Source organism: Emys orbicularis, chromosome 2, assembly GCF_028017835.1.
Source record: "Emys orbicularis isolate rEmyOrb1 chromosome 2, rEmyOrb1.hap1, whole genome shotgun sequence".
Taxonomy (NCBI): Eukaryota; Metazoa; Chordata; order Testudines; family Emydidae; genus Emys; species Emys orbicularis.
Window position 1 is genome coordinate 232,827,285 of NC_088684.1, and position 24,773 is coordinate 232,852,057.

The 24,773-nt window shown below is 38.2% G+C and overlaps 1 protein-coding gene across 1 annotated transcript; it reads left to right on the top strand.

The window, feature by feature from the left end:
• Window positions 1-15,346: 15,346 nt before the first annotated feature.
• Window positions 15,347-16,991, top strand: HOXA13 (homeobox A13). The gene is made up of 2 exons (XM_065399456.1): window positions 15,347-16,019; window positions 16,747-16,991. The coding sequence occupies exons 1-2, from the start codon at window positions 15,347-15,349 to the stop codon at window positions 16,989-16,991; spliced, it is 918 nt and encodes a 305-aa protein (XP_065255528.1).
• Window positions 16,992-24,773: the final 7,782 nt, after the last annotated feature.

The following is a 24,773-nucleotide window of genomic DNA, read 5'->3' on the forward strand; positions in this document are numbered from 1 at the left end:
ACTTTATTGAATTCCAGTCAAGGCAGCTACATGTCAAATACTGGTAAGTATTCTTCTGTGGCTCCTAGTGATTCCTACAGGCGATGAAATCGCTCATAGGGAGTTGCCTCTGCACGTGTAGTTTCAAGTTTTAAAAATAAATAATTGCATGATTGTGTCCTCAGTGCAAACCGAGTTTATAGAGCAATCCACATCTTGGTACTTATTCCAGTTTCATAGTGAATTAAGCATTTGTGTGAGTATGTGAGTGCTAGTCATTTCTAAATGAACACAACTCTCAATTAAATCCTGAAGGCATAACACTGGTGGTAAGAAGTTAACACAGTTAAGTGTGATCGACTTTATTTCCTCATAGGCAGCAAATTGTCTGAGAGATCTAATTTCATATCGCTCTAGTGGGGAACTAGCTGTGAATGACAGAAGTCAGTCACCATAGATAGAGGTGCCCATATGAGGGCCGGACTGGCAGAGTCTCACGCTGAAGGATTGCTTCTGAGATCAGAAATTCTGTAGACCACAGGCCCGCACGCTAGGCTTACGCTGTTCCCAACTAATGAGGAGTTTGCAATTTCCACATATTGCAAGCAACCGCTGTGCATTATCCCACACCTCATGTACGGTGAAGTAGACTCGAAAATCTGTTGTTGATGTTAGTTCCAGTGCAACAGTCTTTCCTCTGAGCAGTGTCTTTAATATAATTCACTCGCCCGCCATTCCATTGCAAGACGTCTAGACCTTTCCATCTCTAATTTTCACCGGTCCCTTTCCCATCTAATCGATGGAGTTGATGAAGCCTTCTACTTATTCGTTTTTTTTCCCCAGGGAAGACGCCAATGTTTTCCCTTGGTCTATAATTGGCCATGCTACCCGCACAAATTTCTCTCTGCAGCAAAAGAGTTTTGGCTCTGTTACATATAGTATTAGCCCCTTTTCAAAACCTCCACCCCATTCCCACTTGCTCCCATCTGACCCTACTGTGTGACATTCCTACTGCTAAAAGACACTGCACATACAACCATTCAAGTATCTCTCTTTCCTGTAGATTCAATAACGTACAGGGCAAAAATCACGAGACTGTTAAAGGAATCAAAACTTAGATCCATAACGATTAAATGTAACCTGTATGTGAATTAATAACGCTGCTGTAGAACTGTTTCAATTTGTTGAGTAAGTCTTCTGTAACATATTGTAAAGGTGTAAGAACACATTTACAGTATAAGCAACATAGCGTTCTCAACAGTACGAGTTAATTAGTTCCAGATTCCATTTTTAAAAGGGAGTTTCACAAGTAAAAAGCTATGTCTGTGTATAGAACGACTAAAGTATTTTCAAACACTAAACATCTTGGAGTCATAATTGCAAACGGCAGACACTTTTGACAATAAAATAACTGGATTTGCGATTTTCGGAAAACTTCCTTGAAAATGCACAGAATAAATCATCACTTTCTGATTGTTGGATGCAGTTACACCGATCATAAGTAATATTTTAACTCAGATACATCTACTAGACGAAATTACAGCAGCACTTCTTATCTATATTATATTATAATTATATTATAGATAAATGGAGAGGGAGGAAGTGAAGAGGTGGAGATTTTTATTTTAAACTCCCCCTTGATTAGTGGCGGTAGCACAGTAATTTTTGTACATATGCTTATTTTATATTTGTTTCCTGGACCTTTTGTTTATCAGATCAATGTACAGTGTAATGCGTTTGAAAAGTCAATCAGTAATTTTGTATCCGAAATATTTTCATCTCATGTTTAGGAGTAATAAATACAGGTCTTCTAGGTCATAAACTTCAGAAAGGCCTGATATTCCACCCCCTGAAATCAATGGAAGTTTTGTCATTGTGTTTAATAGAAGCATGGGATTCGACAGCCCGAGAAAGGGACTTTTACCCCTCTCTCTCGGTGGGAAGCATTGCTTATAGGATGGCTGAGACGAGACGCAATACATGAACTTGGGAGCTGACGCTCCCTAGCCTGGCTTTGTAAAACTACCAAACGAAACCAAACCCGCGCCTAGTGTTTCTAACAATGTATATAATGTTGCTTTTCGGGTAGGTTTGTATATTTTTCAGAGAGGATGTAAAGCCCAGGTGAGGACAGACTGGGGCAGGAGACAAAAGAAAATGATGGGAATGGAGATAGTTAGGCCTTTTGTATGCTTATGCTTATGTCCAGTACTGTACCTAAAACTCCATGCGCGAATACTGCCTTTAGCTCCCTAGGCTACAAAATCTATAAGAAAAAAATCAAGACAAGCCTTTTCAGTGAACAACGGTAAAACGAACACAAAATTGATTGGTAGTAAAGCAATTCAGATTTCACTCCCTTGTAAGTGTTAACCAAAAAATGTCTAATTTAAAACCAGGTGCTAGCGACATAATCAGTAAATTGTAGCAGATTTATCTTTAATGTTCTTACATTATTTTTTTTAGTTTTGTTCATTATTAATACAACATATTTTGTGATCTCAGATTATATGCCTCCACAAACACACTGACGAGAGAGAATTCTTCAGTGTCAACAATAAATAAATAAATAAATAAATAAATAAATAACATTTTAAATGAAGGAATTTTAATGAGATAATTTGAGATTAACTTTTCAAATAACTTTCAATCATTCCTCGTGTTCAAAGGAAAAGCTCTGAGTATTTTTCTGTATTTTAAACATGTGTATAGAAATATCTATATATCAATATAATGTTTATATACGTTTCTATATACCATTCTCTATCATTACACACACTCATATATTTTAGTGTCTTATATGTGTGGGTGTATATATATATATATATATTTATATCGAAAGCGAGAGTTTAACAGCGAGCAAAGCATTCAGAACTAGATTGGGTGCCTGAACATATATAATATAATTAACTAGAATCAATTTCTTGAGACTCTTTATGCTTTAAGGTAGCAAAAGCCTGTATACACAATCTCTGTTGTTAAGAACATACTTGTGCTTTTAAAGCTTTAAAAGAGCACAGTATATCTGCTAAAATGAACCTTGTACCATACATTGCTCTAAAGTAGAAATGTCAAAGTAAACTCATTTACCACCCGCGCGTCCTTGACTTCAGATGTTTAAAGTTTAATCCGAGGTATGTGCACAGTTTCGCTAAGTTTTTTAAACATATCAAAGTTAATAAAATGATTCCAATTGCATGAGCCGTACACCAGAGACTGCGGAGAAATCCGTATTTTAGTCTAGTCTGAGCTCCATAGTTCTCTTTAAAGAAAAAAAAGGGCAAAATAAAAGAAAAAAGAGTCTACTTTCAAAACGGGATAGAAGGCTTCGAAGAGTCCGGAGAATCGGTCTTTCTCTGGGAACTCTTGAGGACAGAGCCCTTCAATTATCATTAACTGGTAAGACATCTAGTGGGAATTTCTTGCAATTGCAGCTCAGGTTGATACGTCAGCCAGCAATGATCTTTCCCAGGAATTTCGGATTCACAACTTCCATCACTGCCTTCTCCTCCTCACAAGTTTCCAGGCCATTTCTTTTCCATTCTGATGATTTAGGATTTGACTTCATTTATCCACCCTACGAAGTGGAGTCTCTGGGAAGTCGCCGTTCTTGCCATCTGCGGACAGAGGAAGACGAGCTTGTCGCCTGAATTTATTTTTCAACTTTCCCCCAATTGGAAGGCTCAGGTGTCAGTCGAAAGCAGCACAGCCCCCTAGAGGTGTCAAGACCGAACCATCCCCCTGGTCAAGTTCAAGCGGACAATGGCGACCCAGATTCCAGGAAAAAGCTCCATTTGCCACTCTTCCTATTGTAGCCCTCAGTTCAGAGCCGCTGTTCTAAATTCAGGAAGGAAAAGCTTCCCCAACCTCCAGATCCGTGTTTACATTTGCAAATATATGTTACTGATTTCTAATAAATGCCCGCAGCGTGTCACTGTGTTTAGCAAAGTAACACGAACATGCAGGAGCATGCAAAGAACTGAATCTACATTTGCAGCTGGAATCCGATGGATTTTTGTGGCTAGAAGCTGTCTGCTCATTTTATGTTTCATATTTTGTCTTAACTAGTCGGCAGATGTACTTGGAAGTTTTCTGAATTACCCTTATGACACTATACCTGATCTTTGCCGTCCATATCGGACTCTTCAGATCTTTCCATTTCATGGGCACAAAAAACAGTGTTTTGGTTATGCTGGTGTTTATGGGGAGCTGAAGAAATATGACGGGTTGGCTGTGGCCCTAAGCTTTGGACCCGAGTTGATGACCATCTTGTGATCTATGGAATCTCGGGCAACAAAAATGGGACACGTGGTCGGTGGTCTGTTCATAGATACTCAGGAATTTTCCCGGCTCAAACCAGACCTGGTATGACTAGAATTGGCCGTTTTGGTTGGTGGTGTATTTGCCCAATCTCGGTGCGCAGACGGCGTGTGCTTGTTTTTTCATTCCCCATTGAACTCAGGTCACGTCCATCTCTTACTTAGCATCTGATGACGTAACTCAGCTACAGCATATCTGCAGAAAGCCGGCTTCACCTGCCCAGGCTTTAGGAGGATGCCGAGGTGGCGGTCCAAAGGTTCTTCCCACGCATGCACTTCTGTGATCAGATATACCATTTCTCTTATCAGTGGACCTATCTTCAATCTCTTTTGCAGAACCTTGCTTCTGCTGTTCGTTTATCAGTTGGTTTGGCCCGAAGGCCGGCATGTTCAAACCTGGGTGCCAAAAGTTTAGCTCCTAAATTCATATAAGCACCCAAATAAAAACCACCTGCTTTTTAAAGATGCTGGGTATCTGCAGTCCCCAAAGACTCCAGTGGGCTTTATGGATGCTCAACACCTCGAAAATCAGATCATTTATATGTAGTGCCCGCAGACCGAATTAGGAGTCTAATTTTAGGCGCACAGTTTTGAAAAAAATTGGGCATAATTTACTATTTTGTTCCTTGAGAAAATTTTCAGTGTTTCGGTCAAATACTGAGGTCCCAGCAACAGCATTGCTTGTCTTCAAGTCCTTTAACCCAACTGTGAAAATTTTCCATGCACAGAATTTTTAGAAGGTCCTTTATGACTTTTTTATAATATGATTTTTGTATATGCAAGTAAGATTTCTGCGCTGGAAATGCATCTATATACTGTACATATAACAGCAGCATTTGATGTTTCCAATCAAATTGGCACAGCAACCTTGATAATTGACTGCTTGGATCCCATCTCCTTATACGTATGGGGGTTCATCTTCGCTATGATACTCCTCTTAGTTGCATACTCCTTAGGGGCCCGATCCGGCTTCAATTTTTTTAAAATCCCCACCGGTGCACATCATGACGCCCCCCAGTTGGAATTTACTCGGTGTCCCTTTCCCAGCTAACGTGTCAAACACAATTTTTCTTTTGAGTCCTTCCATAGAAGACAAAGGACCGACCAAAGATGAATTGTGTCATGATTGTTGGGTGACAGGACAGCAACATAATTTCAGTACAAATTTCTGACCTCTCCTTTAGACAAATCTAGGATAGCTGGGGGCAATATCTCCCCCCCTCCCCCCGCTAAAATTAATTGGACAACGAAGTCAACTTTCCTTTATTTGCCAAATATTTACAGAGTTAGATCCAAGTCATCCCAAAGTGATATTGACACACCAGTTTATGCCTACATCACCTCACGCGCAGATAGTTTATTTTTAGTAAGACTTCCTGAAGACTGCCATGTTGGGAGGTCAGTTGTCGGGATGTTGATACATACTGGTCGTCAGGTCATGTGTTCCTAGTGCTTTGGGCCTGTGCTGTCTTCCCATGGCACTGTACTGTAGCCAGTTTTATTTGTTGAAATTGTTGATTTGCTTATGGCTCATATGCAGCACTCCGGTATTCAGGGAATATTATAGCCATATTACTTTAGTCCAAACAGGTTTCGTACACGACATTGGCAAAACTTTTCATGTATACTGCATGGAACAAGGTTGGGTACTGACTGCCCTGCGAACAGTATGAACAGCTAGCTTCCAACGACAATTAAATCTTACTCTTTGCTAAGGCAGACCAGCCTTTAAATTTCTCATGTGGTGTGACACGAGTCCTTATTTTAGGTTACATCAAATTACCCTTGCACCAGGCGATGACATATGTCCTGACATAACACCACATTCTACACCAGAAATTTTAAAGAAATATGGCTTTTTTTAAGTGGATGAAAGCAGGTAATTACTAGCAGGCTCCAAGTAGCTACTTCACAGTAAGAAATAAGTGGCGGATATTCAGCTGCTAACACAACCGTAGTTAAATCTGCAGGAAGGGGGCCTTTAGTTATGTGCATGGTAACTGTGGAATTCTCTACCTTTAGCTATGTTGCATCTTAAGAAGTGGGTTTTTTTTACCCAGGAAAGCTTATGCCCAAATAAATCTGTTAGTTTTAAGGTGCCACCGGACTCCTCCTTGTTTTTGTGGATATAGACTAACACGGCTACCCCTCTGATATTTTCTATCTTCAGGTATCTGTACTAAGGAATTACTGGGTGCATTTAACTGCAGACTAATCCTTATTGGATAGACTCTCGTTATTTTGCATGGGGTATGGGTTGTTATGAAGAATTGCATGGAATGCTGGCATTAAAAAACACCTCCTTTGTCTGTCCCACTATTATGCCAAATACTACTTTGGACACTTAAACTAATAGCCCAGTCTGAATTTTTCACCTGGTATGGCTACCCTGGCTTATATCGGCAAGTCCATTCTCATCACCTGGCGACGCTCTCTGGTCTGGCATCTCTCGGGCTGCATAGAGAGATTATTGTGTTCCAAGTCAACTACTTTTGCTGGCCTAAGGCCATTTAAATTTGTGACGCATCCTTCACCCGCTGAACTCAATGGGAGTTTTGCATTCGATTTAGTGGGCGCGGGATCGGGCCTACTGTGAGTTTGCGCGCGCCTTTATGTTTAGCACTCTATACAGTGTAAGTATATTAACACAGAATGCAATATAATGCATTGTTATTTAATTATATGATGATAACATTAAAAGGCCCCATCTGGGTGAGTCCCAAAGTGTGCAAGGACATAAGTAGACAAGGTCCCTCCCGCAAAGTGCATACAAACTAAGTTCAGACAAGTCAGGCCGTAAGAGGAAGAAACAAAATAGAAGTTGCCTTATATTATAATTTGCTTGTTAGTTCAGTGCCGACTGTTATTCAGTTTGTTGACAAACACCTAGGAGGTTCAAACGTAGAAGCTAATTCCATACACCCTCTACAAAATACAGAGTAAATAACCTCTCACAAGTACTATAAACGGTTGTATATTTATAGCAGTTTTTTTTCATTTAATAGCCACCAAGAGAGATATGTAATGTCTCATCTAATAAAGGAGACGTAAAAGACAATAAGCTATGGAAAAAATAAAATTTAAAAGAGATTAAAGTATTCATTCAGAAATGCATGCTATTCAACACTATGAACTTGTTTTGTCTTATATTATGTTCACAGTAAATATATATTTCAACTTTAGGACCTTTATTTAACATCTTATTATACTATGAACATAAAGACATTAATGCCTGCATTTAAACTGAACAAAGCTATGCTGCTTGGCACATAATGTATTAACTCCACGTGTAAAATACCTTATAATACATTTATTTAGGGCCTTTTCTTGCTCTATTAGTTATATACTGATAACGTATAATAAAATTTAGTAAATATGTCTAGATGGTGAAATATAAAACTAATTCTAATGTATGGATTAATATCTTGGTCTAATTTAATTTTATTCTGGGAAATGGTTGATGTATAATTAATCATTTGAAGCATTCCTAACAATAAACGAGGATACTCAAAATATCTGTAAGAAGATACCAACATATTTTCTGTAACCTATTTGTCTCGATAATGACAATAAATGTGCAGATAAGGTAACAGCACTTTTGAAACCATCTCCTCTCATTATTTTTATAGGATCATGTTCACGTGCAGCGTAATATTACACCAGCAGCCCACAGATTAGAAATGTATGGTTAGTGAAACTATTTAAATTCTCATTACAGAAGTGTCTCCTTATGTAGATCCTCTTAAATTTGCTCATTAAAAAGCAGACTTGAATAAAGTCTCCTTGTTGAAAAATAAATGTGTTTAATGAGTCAAAATGAAAATATCAGGAGAAAAGGACCTGTAGTAAAGAACAACTACCGTGAGGTTATAAGTAACACATTTACCGTCAACTGGATATTAAATATCCTCTTTTGGGGAGGGGAGCTCGTATTGTCAATGCCTATTTTGTACTCTGTGTGTACTTTCAAAACTCATACAATTAATAATATTAAAGCTCTGTGCCTGTTGCTATTGGATGCCAGTTCTTACTTAATACCAACACAATCTAATATCAGAAGTTTTTATTGCAACAGTGTTAGGTTTTCATTCGACTTGGCTGCTCAGGAAACTCTACATACTGGACAAAGGGGAAAGGGCGGTCCATACAGTCAACAGCAAATCGCAGAGCTTGAAAGAGTCCTTGAAGACAACCGGTTTCTGACACCTGAAGTAAGACAAAATAACCCTGTTAAACTTGGACTCACCAAGCGATAGGTAATAGATACGGGTGCGCAGAAAACCCAGTGTACCTTATTATGGTACAGGTGTATTTACAAGCAATTCTCATTGCTGAAATACAGTAGCCACTGAGGGTATTCGTAGGGATAAGCTACCACACAGAAATGTAAAGAATAACTGGTATATAGCAGCCAGCAATAATTGGCCCAGCTCTGCCCTCAGATCTGCAAACACGGCTCCCTTTGGGCCAAGTCCTGCAACCCGTGATTTCAATAGAAGCTTTGGCAGCATAATAAATTACAGATTTTAGCCCACTGATTTCAATCAGTGTTGAACCGAGTGCATTTGAGAGCACAATGGGCCCTGTGGGCCCTGCTCCAGCTACCACTGAAATAAATGGCAAAATCCCCATTGACTTAAACGGGAGAAAGATCGTAGACAATTTGGTGCTTATTTCAATCACATTAAATTCAGGAGCTATTCACTATAAATAAGTATTATCAGCTCTATATTAATAGAAATTGTGACAATACAATGCGTTGTTTATGAGAACCACAAATTAAGCATCAGCCGGACTGGGAAATGAATTGCACACAGCACCCATGTTCACCATATCAAAGGTTAAATATAAACTCTGATTCTTTGAGGGCAGATTTACATGATGGGATTATTACTCAATCATATACTTCTCTCACCACAAAACAGAAGGGCTGTGACTCTCTTGCCAGATGCAGAGCCTTGAGTAAAATTTACAGGTTTAACGGGATTCATCGCGTTTATAGCAACATAAGACATCGACTACTGTATCAGGTAGCTTGTATCTGTAGCTTTGTGGGAGGACTTAGACAACTTTCACTCCGTTCACTTTAGTGATCCATATTTCTTTGAGGATACGGTTTAAAAATGCCGTGAGATTATCACAACCCATGTGCACTGTAATCTAGCCAGAGTTCAAGAAAGGAAAGAAAATGAGTTCAGTTGAGCAGTACAGAAATGATAGGTAAAGTCTATTCCTCTGCTCAACATTTTGACCCCTAAAATCACCTCTGAAGAGGGAATACAAAAGTACAATAGGAGAATGTGTTCAAAGAGCTGGCTCGCAAAAATGTCCAATATTTCATGTATGATTTTTCTCTTTTCCCCCTCTAGATGCTGTATACAACCCTTTTGCCTCTAATTATCTCAATGTTTTCATAGGTGAAGATTTGGTTTCAGAATTAGCTCCAAAAAGTAAATAAACTGCTTCTCCTTCAGGCAGGAGGAAAGTCCACCCCGGTTACTGATCAATGCTAATAGGACGTTATATAAATGGCACGCTATTAAAGGAATGTTATAGCGATAAAAGTTTTGTGATAAATATTTATCCTGCATTCTTAAAGTCTTTATATTCAAACTCCTCTTCTCGTTCTTTTAAAATGGAAATAAATGGCACAACGGGCCTGCAACTAGGGAAGAACTCCTTAGGAGAAAGGTTGAGGGATAAATTTAATTGTAATCAGCAACAATGTAGTATGTAATCATGTGCTAGCAATTAATACAGTACAAGCTACCAGCAGAAGTGGAAAGTATAAGCAACTGGAGCTCAGTACACTCTGGTTTTATTTAGTTTGCCAAAATTGTGACCAGCTAGTAGATAAGATATAAAGTGATTTACACCCCAAATGTTAGATTATGAACGCCAATGGCTATCAGAACAATTATAGAAGAGATTAGCACTTGATTAGCATATAGCTATCTACTGCTAATACTTGTTCATGGTGGAACTTTTTAACAGAAAGATGTAATTGGCCAGATAAATCTACTTTCCACTTCTACACTACACAGTCTGGCATCTTTATCATGATTTACTTAAAAAAAAAAAAAGTTCATTGTTTTCCTTGTGGAAACGGGCTGAACAGGTTATGGAGGAATCTGTCTTAGTTTACATGGCAAGGCAAAATTAATTGAAACTGTAGGTGGGACTTTATCATTGCATACCATCAGTCCGAACTACTGCTTATGGAAAGCTTTCAAACGTATGTTTCTGTTTATCAATGTATTTTACACTACAGATTAATAAAATGTTTTCCATTACTATCAAAAGACTTCTGTTGGTGTAATCCACCAAATATAAACAAGAAATAATCCGGATCTCTCTGGAGCTACGGTGCATGAAAAAATTACAGAAAAATGAGAAAGTGACAATAAGGAACATGGCATTCACACGAACAAAAACTGCTGGGTCCCCCTAGCCTCTCTTCGAATAATATTTCCAGCATGTTTTCTAATATTCCTTCAGAGAAATCAGCGAAAGAGTATGATTCTGCTCACTTACGTTAATAAATATTAGACATGAAACAATGCCCAACATTGTGGATGAAAGAAAACTGTTCACTAGTTTTGAATGCACCTTATTTATCTGAGACGGTAGTTTTAAGCATGAATGGATTGATAGATCTATACAAATATGTAATGCATTCCGAGGGAGTTTTATCATATTCATATTGAAGAGAAATGTACCTATATTTGTTAATGCCTTAACAGTTTTTCAGGAAGTTTTATTCCCCCCTTTGCATGTTCTTTTTACAATTCTTCTTATTTTGCAATTATCTCAGAACCCCCAGCACGCAGTGGGAGGGAGAGAGTTAAGATGTCCTGCAAATGCTGCTCGTAAAGCTGCTTAGTTACATTAGAAACACATGAATATCCTGAAATACAAAGTGTCTTTAAAACTAACTGAGCAATGTTTATCTTAATACCGAATGCGAAGAAATTATGGAAGCAGCCAGCGTTGACAGCCCTCCTCCAAATTAATGTTATGGCAGGTAAATTTCATTTGCTCATGAAAATCAAATTCGATTAAAGATCTGCTCCTACTATCATTTTACTCTTGTGTCTTCCAAGACTTCTGGTCTCTTAAAGACTGAGACAATTATTAGTTACTAACATCATCCTATACCCACAAAGTTCTTTTAGCTTGTTTAGAAGGATTTAACTGTGACTAACCGATATTTTTGGGTTAACACCCACACGTTTTCCCTTAAGATTATTAATTAGCTCTATTAAAAGGGTGGGAAATAATATTGGATTTCCGTTTAATGCGTATAGTTTCAGATTGTTTGTGGGGCGATTCTCTGAATTTTATTATGTAATAAGAAATAAAAGTATTTGTAAGTGGCCGTACCTGCGGCACTGTTGATGTCTATGTGCTACCACACAAAGGAACTCTTCTAAGGAAGCTCTTTTCCATTCGGTTTCTAGGAATTCTGTGCCTATAAATTCCCTGTTTGCAAAACATGACCTTTAGTTGAAGGTACTGTGTGTGACTTCAAGAGAAGCTGTGAGAATTTTTTAAAAGTTACCATATTTCCATTTTAGTAGCATATTTACAGTTTATTAATAATTTTTTGGTGTAAGGCCAAAATCCTGCAGTCTTTACTCAGGCAAAACTCATTGGCTTCAGTGAAAGTCTTGCCTGTATGAGCAATATAGGATGTGGCCCTGGCTAGTGACAAGGGGCAAATTCCGCTTTAATTTACATCTGCGAGTTGGTGGCGTCAATTCCGATTTACCCCGGTGTAACCGAAAGAAGACTAGATCTTCAACGAGTATTCGGCACAGCTGAAATAGAATACTGTTGCCTATAGAGATGAGGCAATGCGTCCGTTCACTAGATGAATACAATTTCTGATCAATAAAAACTGTATGGGATTGAAAAAATTCAGGGCATTATAAAATGCTATTAGTGACTACAGTGCTCACCCTTGTGCCCCCCGTAGAATTAATACTCATTTCAGAGGAAACTTCTTAGCAGATTTATTTATTTCCAAATTTATAAAGCACTGTGGAGGTTCGCCATCAAATTTCAGGAGAATACTGATACTTTACCTCTCGTTAGTATATTTCTGACTTTGCCTGATGTTAAAGGGACAATAGTTAGTAGAAGCTTTTGATTAGTCCTTCCGTTGAATATATAGGTGCATTTAAATGACCATATTACGTTTCCAATGATTGTTGTAGAGGATGGTCAAATCAAATCAACTGATTAAGGTAATAATTTAATAATTTTTGGTGGAATCAGTTGATACATCCAAATACGTTGTTTTGGGACACCAAAAGGTATTCAGTTAGCGTTAGAGAATAGTTTATATATAAGCCTGGAAATAAATTCAAACATATTATTATACCCAGTGTTCATTACAAAGTCCACTGTTTTCGAACACCATTTGTTCTGCTCGATATCTCACAGCCTTCAGACTGAACAGTTAGTTTTACTGTTTAGTTGCAGGTACTCATTAAAACATAAAAGAATTCTATTCATATAGGATGAGAATGCAAATTCTTTAAAATATAGCTGGAAATTGCTGACATCTTCCTCCTTTCTCAATGTCAATACCCCGATAAACCTGAGTGCTAGCAAAACAATTAGGTAACCAGAACAAACAGGAAAGTTCCTTTTTAGCCCGTGAATATTCTTTGATTGAGCATATACAATTAAGATGCTATTTTGAGGATTTTGAGAAGAAAAGGGGAGGGTATTATTAAATATGACTTTCATCCATGTCATTGCAAATAAAAGATGGGTGCAATTATATCATTGGGCTTATCAGCCATGATATGCATGCCCACATTTCCAGCCTACAATTTGTGTGTGTGTGTGATCATTTTAATTTAATCTCCCTTCTCCCCTTTGCACAGAGAGTTGGAACAACGCCAAGTGGGTAAACAAAAACAGCATACCGGATGCCCCCACCCTTCTTGTACAGTTTGCATCATGTCTCAAAGCTACAATTTCAAATGGCTTCTCTATAACTGTAGAAAGAGACTTGAAAACCAGAGGCAGATAGGCGGAAAAAGCTTTAAAGCTGAGCGAAAGAAGAAGGGGGGGGGGGGGGGGAGAGAGACGCTAGCTAGGGAGATTAGTGTTCTCATGGCTGCCCCTTTTAACAAATCAGACAGGGTCTTCAAGCTTTGAATGACAGTTCTCACATTGGCTAGACTACAACTTTCAACTTGACCTTGGCCTCTAGCCGTGTCTAACCCGTATGTAAAACAGTACCGTGTTTTATTATTTTTTCCCCTCGTTGCAATGCGTTTTTAAGAATGAGATCAAGAAATCAGGGGAAACAAATCTACACAAATAATGTCAGCTAAGCAATTTTTTGGGACGCCACAGGTTTCAAAGCTGTAGCCTGAATGAAAGGAAAAAATGCTGGGGAATAACTATTTGCATTTGGTCATCAAAAGGAATGCGGAAAAGATCTTACGGAATAAAATGGGAACTATTTATTGGCTACAATTGATAGAAATCGCTTAAATATTGTTAAATAACCAGACAAACGACAACAGTCCCATTCCATGCACCCAATACATACCACTCTGTGTCGGCCTTTGAAAATAGATAATCACCAAAGTGATAGTTAAACTAGCTAGCAAATCTGTTCTTTGCATTGTTCAAGGAAAAGGCAGCCCCAAAACAATGCATATTTTATAACGCTATGCTTGTAGCAAAGCATTGAAAACAATGCAGCAACGTCAATGGTTAGCACAATAGCTAATAATAGATCGCGCTGTCAGACATGCAACAATGAAACATGCAGCTAAAAATTTAGTTTTCAATCTATGAGCATCTTTGTTATTTCTGTCCATATACGTAAAGTCGAAACATATTATTTTGAAATTGCTGCATTATATTTAATTCAACTGTATATTTATAGTTCACTCACTCACTGAATAACAGTCCGACTAAAAGGGTTTATATATTAATATTTACTGTACAGCTATGTGCAAAATTTTGTTAGAAAATAAAGTGTTTTTCATTAAAAAGAAAGCGCAATTCATTTTCTAAGCATTACTTACTTTTAACATTGGCACGACAAAAATAAGCTTTAGCATAGCAACTTTTTTCCAGCAAAAAGAGGATTGTGGCCAGTAATGCACAATCTATAATCCTCGGTAATATCTTGCAGTCAGAGAAGATTCAATTAGAATTGTAGGCCCCAGGTTTTATCATCAGAATACGAAATAATACACTCAGGTTAATACTAAGATTTGGTTAACCCTTTCTCTCTCAAAACCCATGCTGCAGATCTGTATTTCTTGATCTATTTATTCTAATCCTACTTCTGATGCTTTTTTCCCCCGAAAAGAAAATTGAAATTAATTATAAACAACAACAACAGTGTAATCGAGTTTAAACGGGCAGGAAGAAAATGTGTGACATCAGACTTGTCTTCAAATAGTGTATCTATTCTGATGCTATTGCAAAGGAGAGTGTGGCCCTTAAAACATTTTCTTTTAAAGATTTAGAAACTAATATTATGTCACCGTCAGGTTAGACCACACCTGTATGAATTTAAGATGTGGAACTGAAAGATTAAAAACAAAAACCCACCAGCGGACTGATCGGCAAATAGTTGAACAGCAGAGGGCTTTGAATTTCAGTGATATTGCAAATAGCATGGAGATCATGCTGAAATTATTTCACAGAATGGACTGGGGGAAAATCACGCCTGGGGGGTGGGAGGATACCTGTTCTTCTTTGCAAGCCTTTTATTCCCCCCTGATCATGCACACTTGTGAGTGGAAAGGGGCAGCCACGGATCTGTGCCGCCCGCTGCTGGAATTCCAGCCCCTGCACGATTATTACATTATTTAATTATCTTCATTTTATTCCTCAGATGTTTATCAGCTGCTTTGCATATCACGTGGGGCCGGTCGGGCCAATGGGCTCTCGCCTGGCGCGACACTGGCGCGTCAGCTCTGGTCAAGTCTCGGAGATTTAGTATCTCTTTTTTCAGTCTTTGGGGCTTTTAAAAAAGAGCCACTAGTCTCAATGCTGATCGGGCTATGACAGCCTCCGTGCTCCTCCATCCCCGCTGGATCGAGCCTGTCATGTTCCTCTACGACAACAGCCTGGAGGAGATCAATAAGAACATGGAAGGTTTTCATGCAGGCAGCAACTTTGCGGCAGCGGCGGCGGCCAACCAGTGCCGGAATCTGATGGCTCATCCCGCATCCCTGGCCGCCCCCAGCACGGCTGCCTACACGTCGAGCGAAGCGCCAGCCTCTGGCATGGCTGAGCCAGCTGTCAAACAGTGCAGCCCCTGCTCGGCGGCCGTGCAGAGCTCCTCCGGGGCCGCCCTGCCCTATGGCTACTTTGGCAGCGGCTACTACCCCTGCCGCATGACCCATCACAACGGCATCAAGTCCTGCGCGCAGCCCGGCTCCACTTTTGCGGACAAATATATGGACACCTCGGTCTCGGGCGAAGAGTTCACTTCCCGGGCTAAGGAACTGGCTTTCTACCAGGGCTATGCCGCTGGCCCCTACCAACCCGTGCCGAGTTATTTGGATATGCCTGTGGTGCCCACAATTGGAGGTCCTGGAGAGCCCAGGCATGAGCCCTTACTCCCCATGGAGAGTTATCAGCCTTGGGCAATCACCAGTGGGTGGAATGGGCAAGTGTACTGCCCCAAAGATCAAACCCAGCCACCCCACCTCTGGAAATCCACTCTCCCGGGTAATGCACCTGCATGACTTGTGTCCTCCTGCAATCTTTTTACTGTCGCCACTATTAACCTTAGAACTAGTTAGTAGTAGTATTGTGCGCTTGCTGTTGTTTTTGCTGCCGCTGCTTTGGGTTTGGTGGTTGTGCTATAGTTTTTTAAACATTCAAGCTAACCTTAAAACTGACCCCTCCTCCCCCATCCCCTCACACACATATACTTATACTAGTTCTGGTGGTATTAATATGATCAGGAGTGACTTTGCTCCAGAATTCAAGATATGCCTGCTTGAATTACTAATGGCATTAAAAAGGGAAATAGCTGGAAAAGTCTGCTAAAAAAAAGGTATTATGCATTCACGCTTAACAAGAATTTTCCATAAATAGTGCAGCTTGCACACTTCATAAATTATTGAAACAGTGTATAATTTTTCCTAAAGTTCCTTCAGGACATGTGTGTGTGTGTGTGTGTGTGTGTGTGTGTGTGTGTGTGTGTGAGAGAGAGAGAGAGAGAGAGAGAGAGAGAGAGAGAGAGAGAGAGAGAGAGAGAATCAAGACTTTTGCAGTTGAGTGCTGTTTACTATAGAAAAAAAATCTCATATCATTAACGGTCGCTTAGTGGCCCAGCCTGTTGAGCATGGTAGAGTTAAAGTTCGCTGTAGATTTAACCTCTGTGCAATTTGAAGATGTCCTAATCATTAATAATTTTATAATGCCTACATACATGGTTTTTCTGTTCCAGACGTCGTTTCGCATCCCTCAGATGCGAGCTCGTACAGACGTGGGAGAAAGAAACGAGTGCCTTATACAAAGGTTCAATTAAAAGAACTCGAAAGGGAATATGCTACAAATAAATTCATTACCAAGGACAAACGAAGACGGATATCGGCAACCACAAATCTGTCAGAGAGACAGGTCACAATCTGGTTCCAAAACAGGAGGGTCAAAGAGAAAAAAGTTATCAACAAATTGAAGACTACCAGTTAATGGATTAAAATGGAGAAGCAGCAGTTCACAGGTTTCAGAACTATTTTTGTCCAGATTAAAATAAATAATAATAATTAAAAAAGACAATGAACCTCTTATTTCATAACAAGGGATCTGTATCTTTGGAATTATAGCATTTAAAAAAAATATTACTGTAGGAAATGGTTAAGACTGACTGTTCCCCCGAAATCCAGACCAGACAGTTTAAATGATAAACTATAGAGCCCAAATGCCCACCTCTCAAATGCTCAGTTTCAATTAAGATACACGTTTTACTGAGAATCTTGTAAGTATTTCTCTGACCTTAGTATTCTAGAACACTATTAATGGTTATAATCTGAAAGCTGGTTCAAATAAGTTCGATGTAAACATATTTTTTCTTCCATTGCAATCCAAACTGCATGTTGAATTACTGCTCAGGTAAATCATAGTGAAAATATGCAATTACTGTATGTTTAATAAATGCATTTTATGTATGAAAAGAAGGAACTAAATAAGGATTTCAGAGGCATCAGTAATGACGGAAGCTCTGTGGAGCAAATTAAAAACAATGCAAACTATTGGGGATAGAAAGGCTAATACTTGTTTCGAAATAGCTTTCTTTGAGTTATTTTTCAATAGCTGATTTTTTAGCATTCGAGCTGTTTCCTGCAAACAGTCTGACAGATATTTTCTAAAAGAACTCTACACATATTACACCTCAAATGGTCTTCAAGAATTGTTAAATAGGTAAACCCCAGTAAATTGTAAAACGTTTAACTCTTGGGTGGATACAAATACGTGAATGTTGGCATTTTGTTATAATAAAAAAGTCCTTTCCGGGGAAAAAATATCGGAGAACTCCAAACTGAAAAATACATGTTGTGTTCCCAGAAATATTTTGATTTCTATGTTCTATATTTTGATCTATAAGTAATTAGTCATTTACCTTGTTTATTGTCTGTTCTGAGGCAACATTAAGAAGTTGAGGGATTCATTTTACAGCACCTTTAAAATCCAAACAGTTATTTCAACCAGCACATTATTTTTGTTTTTATTCACTATAAGATGCTATCTTGTAAATAATAATAAAAAAAATCAGCGCACTGTGAAAATGTATTTGTGCACCCTTATTTTTTACATTTCTATTGAAAATGAAAATTCAAGACGTGTAGATAGATCTAGTAGTATTAATTCTGTTAATAAAATAGTCACTGTAACAAAACCTGAAAGAAATACTCTTTATTTTTCCATATTTACGTGCATTTCGTGAAAAAATAATGTATCTGTCTTGTAATAACGTTCTCTTCGATCACTTAAATAGTTCATATATTTTCCTGTAAATTATTTAGCTGGGGTGGGGACTCTTGATAACTAGCTTTACTAAACTATAAATGTTTCAGTCAGGTTAAAGAGTCAGGTATTTTGAATGGGGGGGGGGGGGAAGGAATGACATCAGTGTAGTGCCGGAGCCCCTGAATGAAAATGAAAAACAGTTGTTAGAAGACCCACAAATGCAGAGATGGCAGTATTTAAGGTTTATTGCTAGGACTGGATATGTCTACGAGGGAAGGTTTTGGTATTTGTTGAAGTGACAGGACTAGGAAGGCCTTAAACCTTGACCTTGACGAAAAAAGACAATTTGTGACCTTGACTTTTGACAGCTCATGAATAGTCGTCTCTAGGATTAGTAGATCAAGGGCGCCACCTGGCGTTTCCAACTCGTCTTTGTAGCGAGAGAGCTCCAGTGGAACGAAGGCTGGTCACCTGGCTCTTATTTTACACGCCTTACCTCTTTTTTGTCCAGATGGGACACACATATATAGATCATGCGTAAGAAAGAAAGTAGAACATATAATGTTGTATATGATATTTTACTTCATATCTATATTTATCGAGCTATATTATAGACTGAACCGTCGTAAAAATCAGTTTTCATCTAATCTGAGTCTAGAAGGCCATAATTTCTATTAAGAAGCTGCGTACCAGCCTTTGATTCTTGTGTATGTCTTTGCCAGTTGACAAGACTTGTGATATTCAAAGAAATGGTCTTCAATAACTTTTTTTTCCTGTCTCCCAAGGTGGTCTGCTACCCTAATTAGAATTATTGGGAAACCTTTACGGCAAATAAAAGTATCCTATACCGTGCTAACTATAGACTTCTAGGATTACAGTTCAGAAATTCAAAGGAATCTACCTCTTCACAGGTCAAAATAGAGGCCTTTCTGGAGTTTAGATCTACAAGTCTGATTTAACGCAAACCTTGGATAAGTATACAGGGCAGAAATGTCTTTTTTTCCAGGAACTTCTTGTGTCTGAGAGATTTCACTTAATACGTTTTGATATTTCAGAATACCAGCTGACTTTCTAAGAACGCAAACTTGTGTAGAAAACGTGCAGGATTTTATTTTGGTTTTTCTCGCAGGTTCCTCTAGTGTGTTAGGGGAGTGAATTTTTGTATTTTTGAAATGGTATAAGGCTAAATCACCCAACAATCCAGTAAAAAAATTAATATTTACTACGGTCACTTGTATCTCTTCAAAAGTCAGCCACTGTTACGTCACACTCAGTAAAAATATGTTAAGCTACATTTCTCTGGACTGCTAAGAAAATCATTGAGAATAAAATCATACAGTATTTCAATTACAACGTCTTATATTGACTTCTTCTTTTTTTTTTAAATAACTACATAAATAAGAAATGAAGTGAAAGTGTTCTGTCGCTAAGGGTGGGGAGAACAGGCCGAAAAGAAGAACCTGTCATTACAAAGTATCAAAGAGGTTCATTTATAATTTGCTCAAGCGGAATTATTAAAGGTCTCGGACAGTTATACTGCTGTTGTAATCCATTCGTTCGGAAGCACAGATTCGGATTGTGCAAAATTCTAATCATCTCCTGAGACGGGCTGTGGGCCCTGAACGCCGACTGAACTAAAAGGGAGTTAAGCGAGCTCAGCATCTTGTTGCATTGGGCTCTTAGGGAGATATTCTGCAGTCCTATTGATGTCCACGTGAGTTTTGCCTGAATAAGAACTGCAGGAGAGGGTGTCTATTGATGGGGACCGGGGGTAGGAGAGAACAAACATCTACTGATGCATCAATCGAATGATACTCTATACATTTTCCTAATAAACCGTGGAATGCTTATGCTTCTATACTGAAGAAAGAAAGAGAGTAATCAGAATGGCATACCATTGCATTTTGCAGGGGAACATCTGAAAGCCCAGTTCTGCTCAGTTACACCGGAGTATTTCCGGAGTAATGCCATTGACCTTCACAGGAGCTCTTCAGCTTTTCACTGGTGTAGCTGAGAGCAGAATCTCACTCTGAAGCTTAGTTGAGACATAGTTTTTAATTTGTTTTTGTAGCATTCTAAGCTGTAGTGAAAGGAAATGTAAAAGCTCTCACTATATTCTGGAATTAGTTACAATTCTGAATTCGACAGTTTCAGTGTCTAACACTTTTGATCACCGAAAATATATATGAATGTAGTAAATAAACGGTAATTATATATATATAATTTACTAGATATAGATATATAACTATATATCTATATCTAGTAAATTATATGTATATATGTATGTGTGCATATATGTATATACACGCATTATGCACTATATATATAGTTAGCGTTTATTTACTACATTCATATATATTTTCGGTGATCAAAAGTGTTAGCTTAGATCCTGAATTTGTCGAATCCAGAATATATGTATATTGGCATAGACGCAAAATGTGTCTGCACATTTTCTCGGTTTCGTTATTTATAATCGTTAGTTTGACTGAAGAAATACAGATACAAACACACGCATTTACACTCGTATGTACTCTGTATGTATATAACATACTTCAAATTACATATAATTTACACGTAATTTATATTTGTATTGCACAATTCAAGTTGCATATAATTTGCGCTTAAATATATTATACTAACAAATAGTTTAGCAAACTCTTCCAAAAGCAATAGCAGTTACATATTACCCAAGAGTAATTGTTTAAAAATGTGAATAGGTTTAATAAAATCACTTTAAAACCATTTCTAGTAACTCTTTATCAGAACTAATGAATGAAAATTTTGTTCAGATTGACTACCTATCAGCTAAATCCCCGTGCTGAAACTGGGTTACTGGATTTAAATTTCCACTGGTGTCTATATATTTTTACAGTGTACGTATTTTATAGTGTAAAAAGTGTGCAATTTCAATTGTGATGCTTACAAGGAGCAACATAACATTTTGGACCTGACCCTGCTCTCATTGAAATGCATTGCAAGTTCCCATTGACTTCAAAGGAAATAGGATAAGGTCCTCTTTCCTAACAAATAAAGGTTCCTCTCCTGCTTCCGTTTAAGTATAGAAAAATCCCACTGACTTCAGCAGGAGTGGGATTAGGCCCAAGGCGCAGACGTATAACAATAATTCAAACCAGGGTCTAGCTCTCGTGTAGTCTTATTCAGTTAATGGGAATACACCAACACCTAAAAATGGAAGGTTCGGGCCTTATTAAGAATTGTTACCACAGTAAGCATATTTAGCAACACAGAACTTGCATCTGAAGAGATGAGGTTTTTTACCCACGAAAGCTTATGCCCAAATAAATCTGTTAGTCTTTAAGGTGCCACCGGACTCCTTGTTCTTCTTTTTTAAGGCACATTACGTCCCCCATTAACTGTCCGGCAAACCACCTCCTGATTTAGGCTCCGACTCTACAAAACATACATGGGAAAGTTAATAGCTTTAGTCAGGTGAGTTCTATTGATCTTGCTGGGATTATTCACTCGAGTAAAATTATTTACTTACGTAGGGGGTTGCAGAATTGGGCCAATAACTGACCTCACGTACGGATTTAGCTTGATCCGTTGGTAATTGTTTTACTTATCAATGCGTCAACTGATTTAATAACAAATTAAGAATTAGCTGTGCTTACTGATTTATTAATTGAAGAATTCTTTAAAATTGACCGCGCTATGAGATGTAGGGAGAGGGAAATTCGCTGTACTTTACTTAATATCGAATAATCTGTCAGCAAACATGAAGAGGAATAGGTTAATGGCATGATTTTAAGACACTTCACTGATTAAGTTTTCTTCTTTTTAATTGTGAAACATATGATCGTCCGCTTTATTTTCGAATATCTATCTATCTATCTATCTATCTATCTATCTATCTATCTATCTATCTAGTCTTCTTGTGTATACATAAACACACCTATATATGCATGTGCGTGGGTGTATGTTATTTATTACCTTAATTTACCATCCAAAAGCTGTTGGCATATACATTTTCATATACAAATTGCTGTTGTATTAGATATTCCCGTCTCAGCAATCTGACGCCAACGTTCTAAAATATGTCCGTAATATGTGTTTTATAGGTAAATACATCACCAACGAAAATAATTAACAAACGCGATACACTACTTCACAAAGTACTCCCATGCACATGGGTCTGAGAAAAACATTATTTATATTCTCAACACTACCAGGAATATATTCAAATGGGGGGGGGGGGGTGTCATTGTATCTGTAATGTTTAATAGTGTTATACACATTCAGCATTTTATTTGCATACATTTAAAATAACCCAAAATAGCCTGGGAGGGTTGTTGTTGTTATTAATGTATTGTTTATTATTTATTATTATTCTTTTATATATTTTAAAATCAGAACAAATAAAAGACACCTAGAGGTTTTAACTTTCCCCCCCAGATCCCTGGAAAATGCTGTATATAGAAAAAAATGAAGGCAAGCTAATGCTTTATATTTAGAGCATTTATGGCAACAGTAATGTCAAGGTAATATTTCTGTCTCAGTGCAAAATGAAAAACATAATTAAAGATAAAAAGATTAGCGCAGCCTCATATTTTGCAATTCTTGCAGGATTCAGCAACATAAACCTTAATTCCAAGTGTCTGAATATGTTGATTTATAATCTTCTAATGCCTGACGTCCTTAGAACATTGGATTTAGAATTCCCATAGACTAGAAATGTTTTATGATATTTGATGAGGACGGAAGAGTAAAACAAATGTTTTGTATTTTTTCCACAGCAAGAGAATAAGATGGTATTTAATCTATCTCCGCCTTTAACTCCTGGCAGCAACAAAGGTGGTTTGCAACGGGAAATAAAACTTGACAGCAGCATATTTCCTAAAAGGGATTAGTTTAACGGCAAAACTATGTCTTTTTCCTCTTTCTTAAAAATACTTCCGTTTAAAATTACTGGATTTCTAAGAAATCATTTCGAAAGAAACCCACTGTGGTGCTTAAAATTGTAATGATTGGGATATAGAATTATGTCACGCTTCTATGGAAATGACTTTATTTTTTTCATGTCTGAACAAACGGTAAGTATCTAGACCGCCAAACTATAAATTTAAGTTTACAAAATGTTGCTGTCTTAAGTAAAATACACATTTCAGTGTCTGTGTAGGCAGCGTTAGCAATGAAATCAAAACAGTGCTTAATACGAAAAAGATATGCTATAAAAAGGCGGTTTGTTGTCATTGGGAACTTTTAAATGAACTTAAAATGAACTTGAAATGATGATTTGAAGAGATGTCCTTAAAGATTTTCTTGTGGTTGAATTGCAGAAAAAATATGAAGGATAGTCGTTTTCTTTCCCAAATTATACTTGTTCCCAAATAAACTACGGACCATGTTGACTGCTGACATTACAATTATTTTCTGACGGGACAGTTCCCGCAAAATGTGGGATTGGCTTGGGTGTTTTAGCCTATTGTTGCTTATTTTCTTTGAAGCCTCCTATTCTTTTCTTGCTAATTGCCCCTTTTGTAGGGATTTGGCTCATTAACTGCAGCTACGAAATGCAAATGTTCATTAACGCTCTGCGAAAACGCCCCAGTGAAAATATGGCGTGCTGAAATGCAATGGTCTTTGCCGCTCCTAGATCTGATTTCTGATTAAAGATCCCCTAAGAGAGCATCTTCCCTTCCCCCCTCTCCTCCTGCAGCGTGAAAGAAAGCGCCCTCCTCTACGTAGTAAAGGTCAAGTCCTACAACGCACAATCCACGGTCATTACTGTACTGTGACCCACGGTGTATTGGAGAGGGAACGTCAGTGTGTCCAGTGATCAAAAACTCTTGGACTTTTCCTCTAGGGCGACGGGAATACACGGAATTATACTGCAGTTAGCCTACTGCAATTACCTTGTTGTATTAGAATTTCAGTCGGAAATTTTAGCAGGACTGAGAAAAGAAATGCTTAACATGATGCATTTTCCAAGTAGGCTAGGCTGAAGTCTGTGAGAAAGCTTATGCACCTTAGCGGCTCAGTTTCTTTGCGTGCCTGGGTGCGATAAAAAACCTTTAGAGTTCCAGAAGAAATACTTTTGTGGACCAGGTGTATTGTATGTATAGGAAAGCCACTACTGAGTGGGTGTCTAGAGTGTTATCAAGAGAGGCGCGGGATCCTAGCTATTAGTCTCCGGTTTTTGATATTTGCACAAGGGAAGAAGATTTCGGACACTGGGGTAAGATTTAAATGTTTTTCCTCGATCTTGCTCAATGGTTTCCCTCTCCCTGCTGCTGATGTTGAATTCAAAACAGTGTGGGACCGGTGATTTGTACAGCAATGTCATTTGGAAGGCCTTTGAGGCGATTTTTCAGCCCACTCCTCCTCCTCTTCCCCTTCTTAACCTTCCAATCTAGCTCTCTCCCATGATATAAACAGAAGTACAGATTTTGCTTCAGAAGTTTGGGGGAATGCGTGCGGCTAATGGTGACGATCAGGCCATTTATAAAAGTATTAATTCTGATGGTCGCTTGGGGGCAAGGCTCCAAC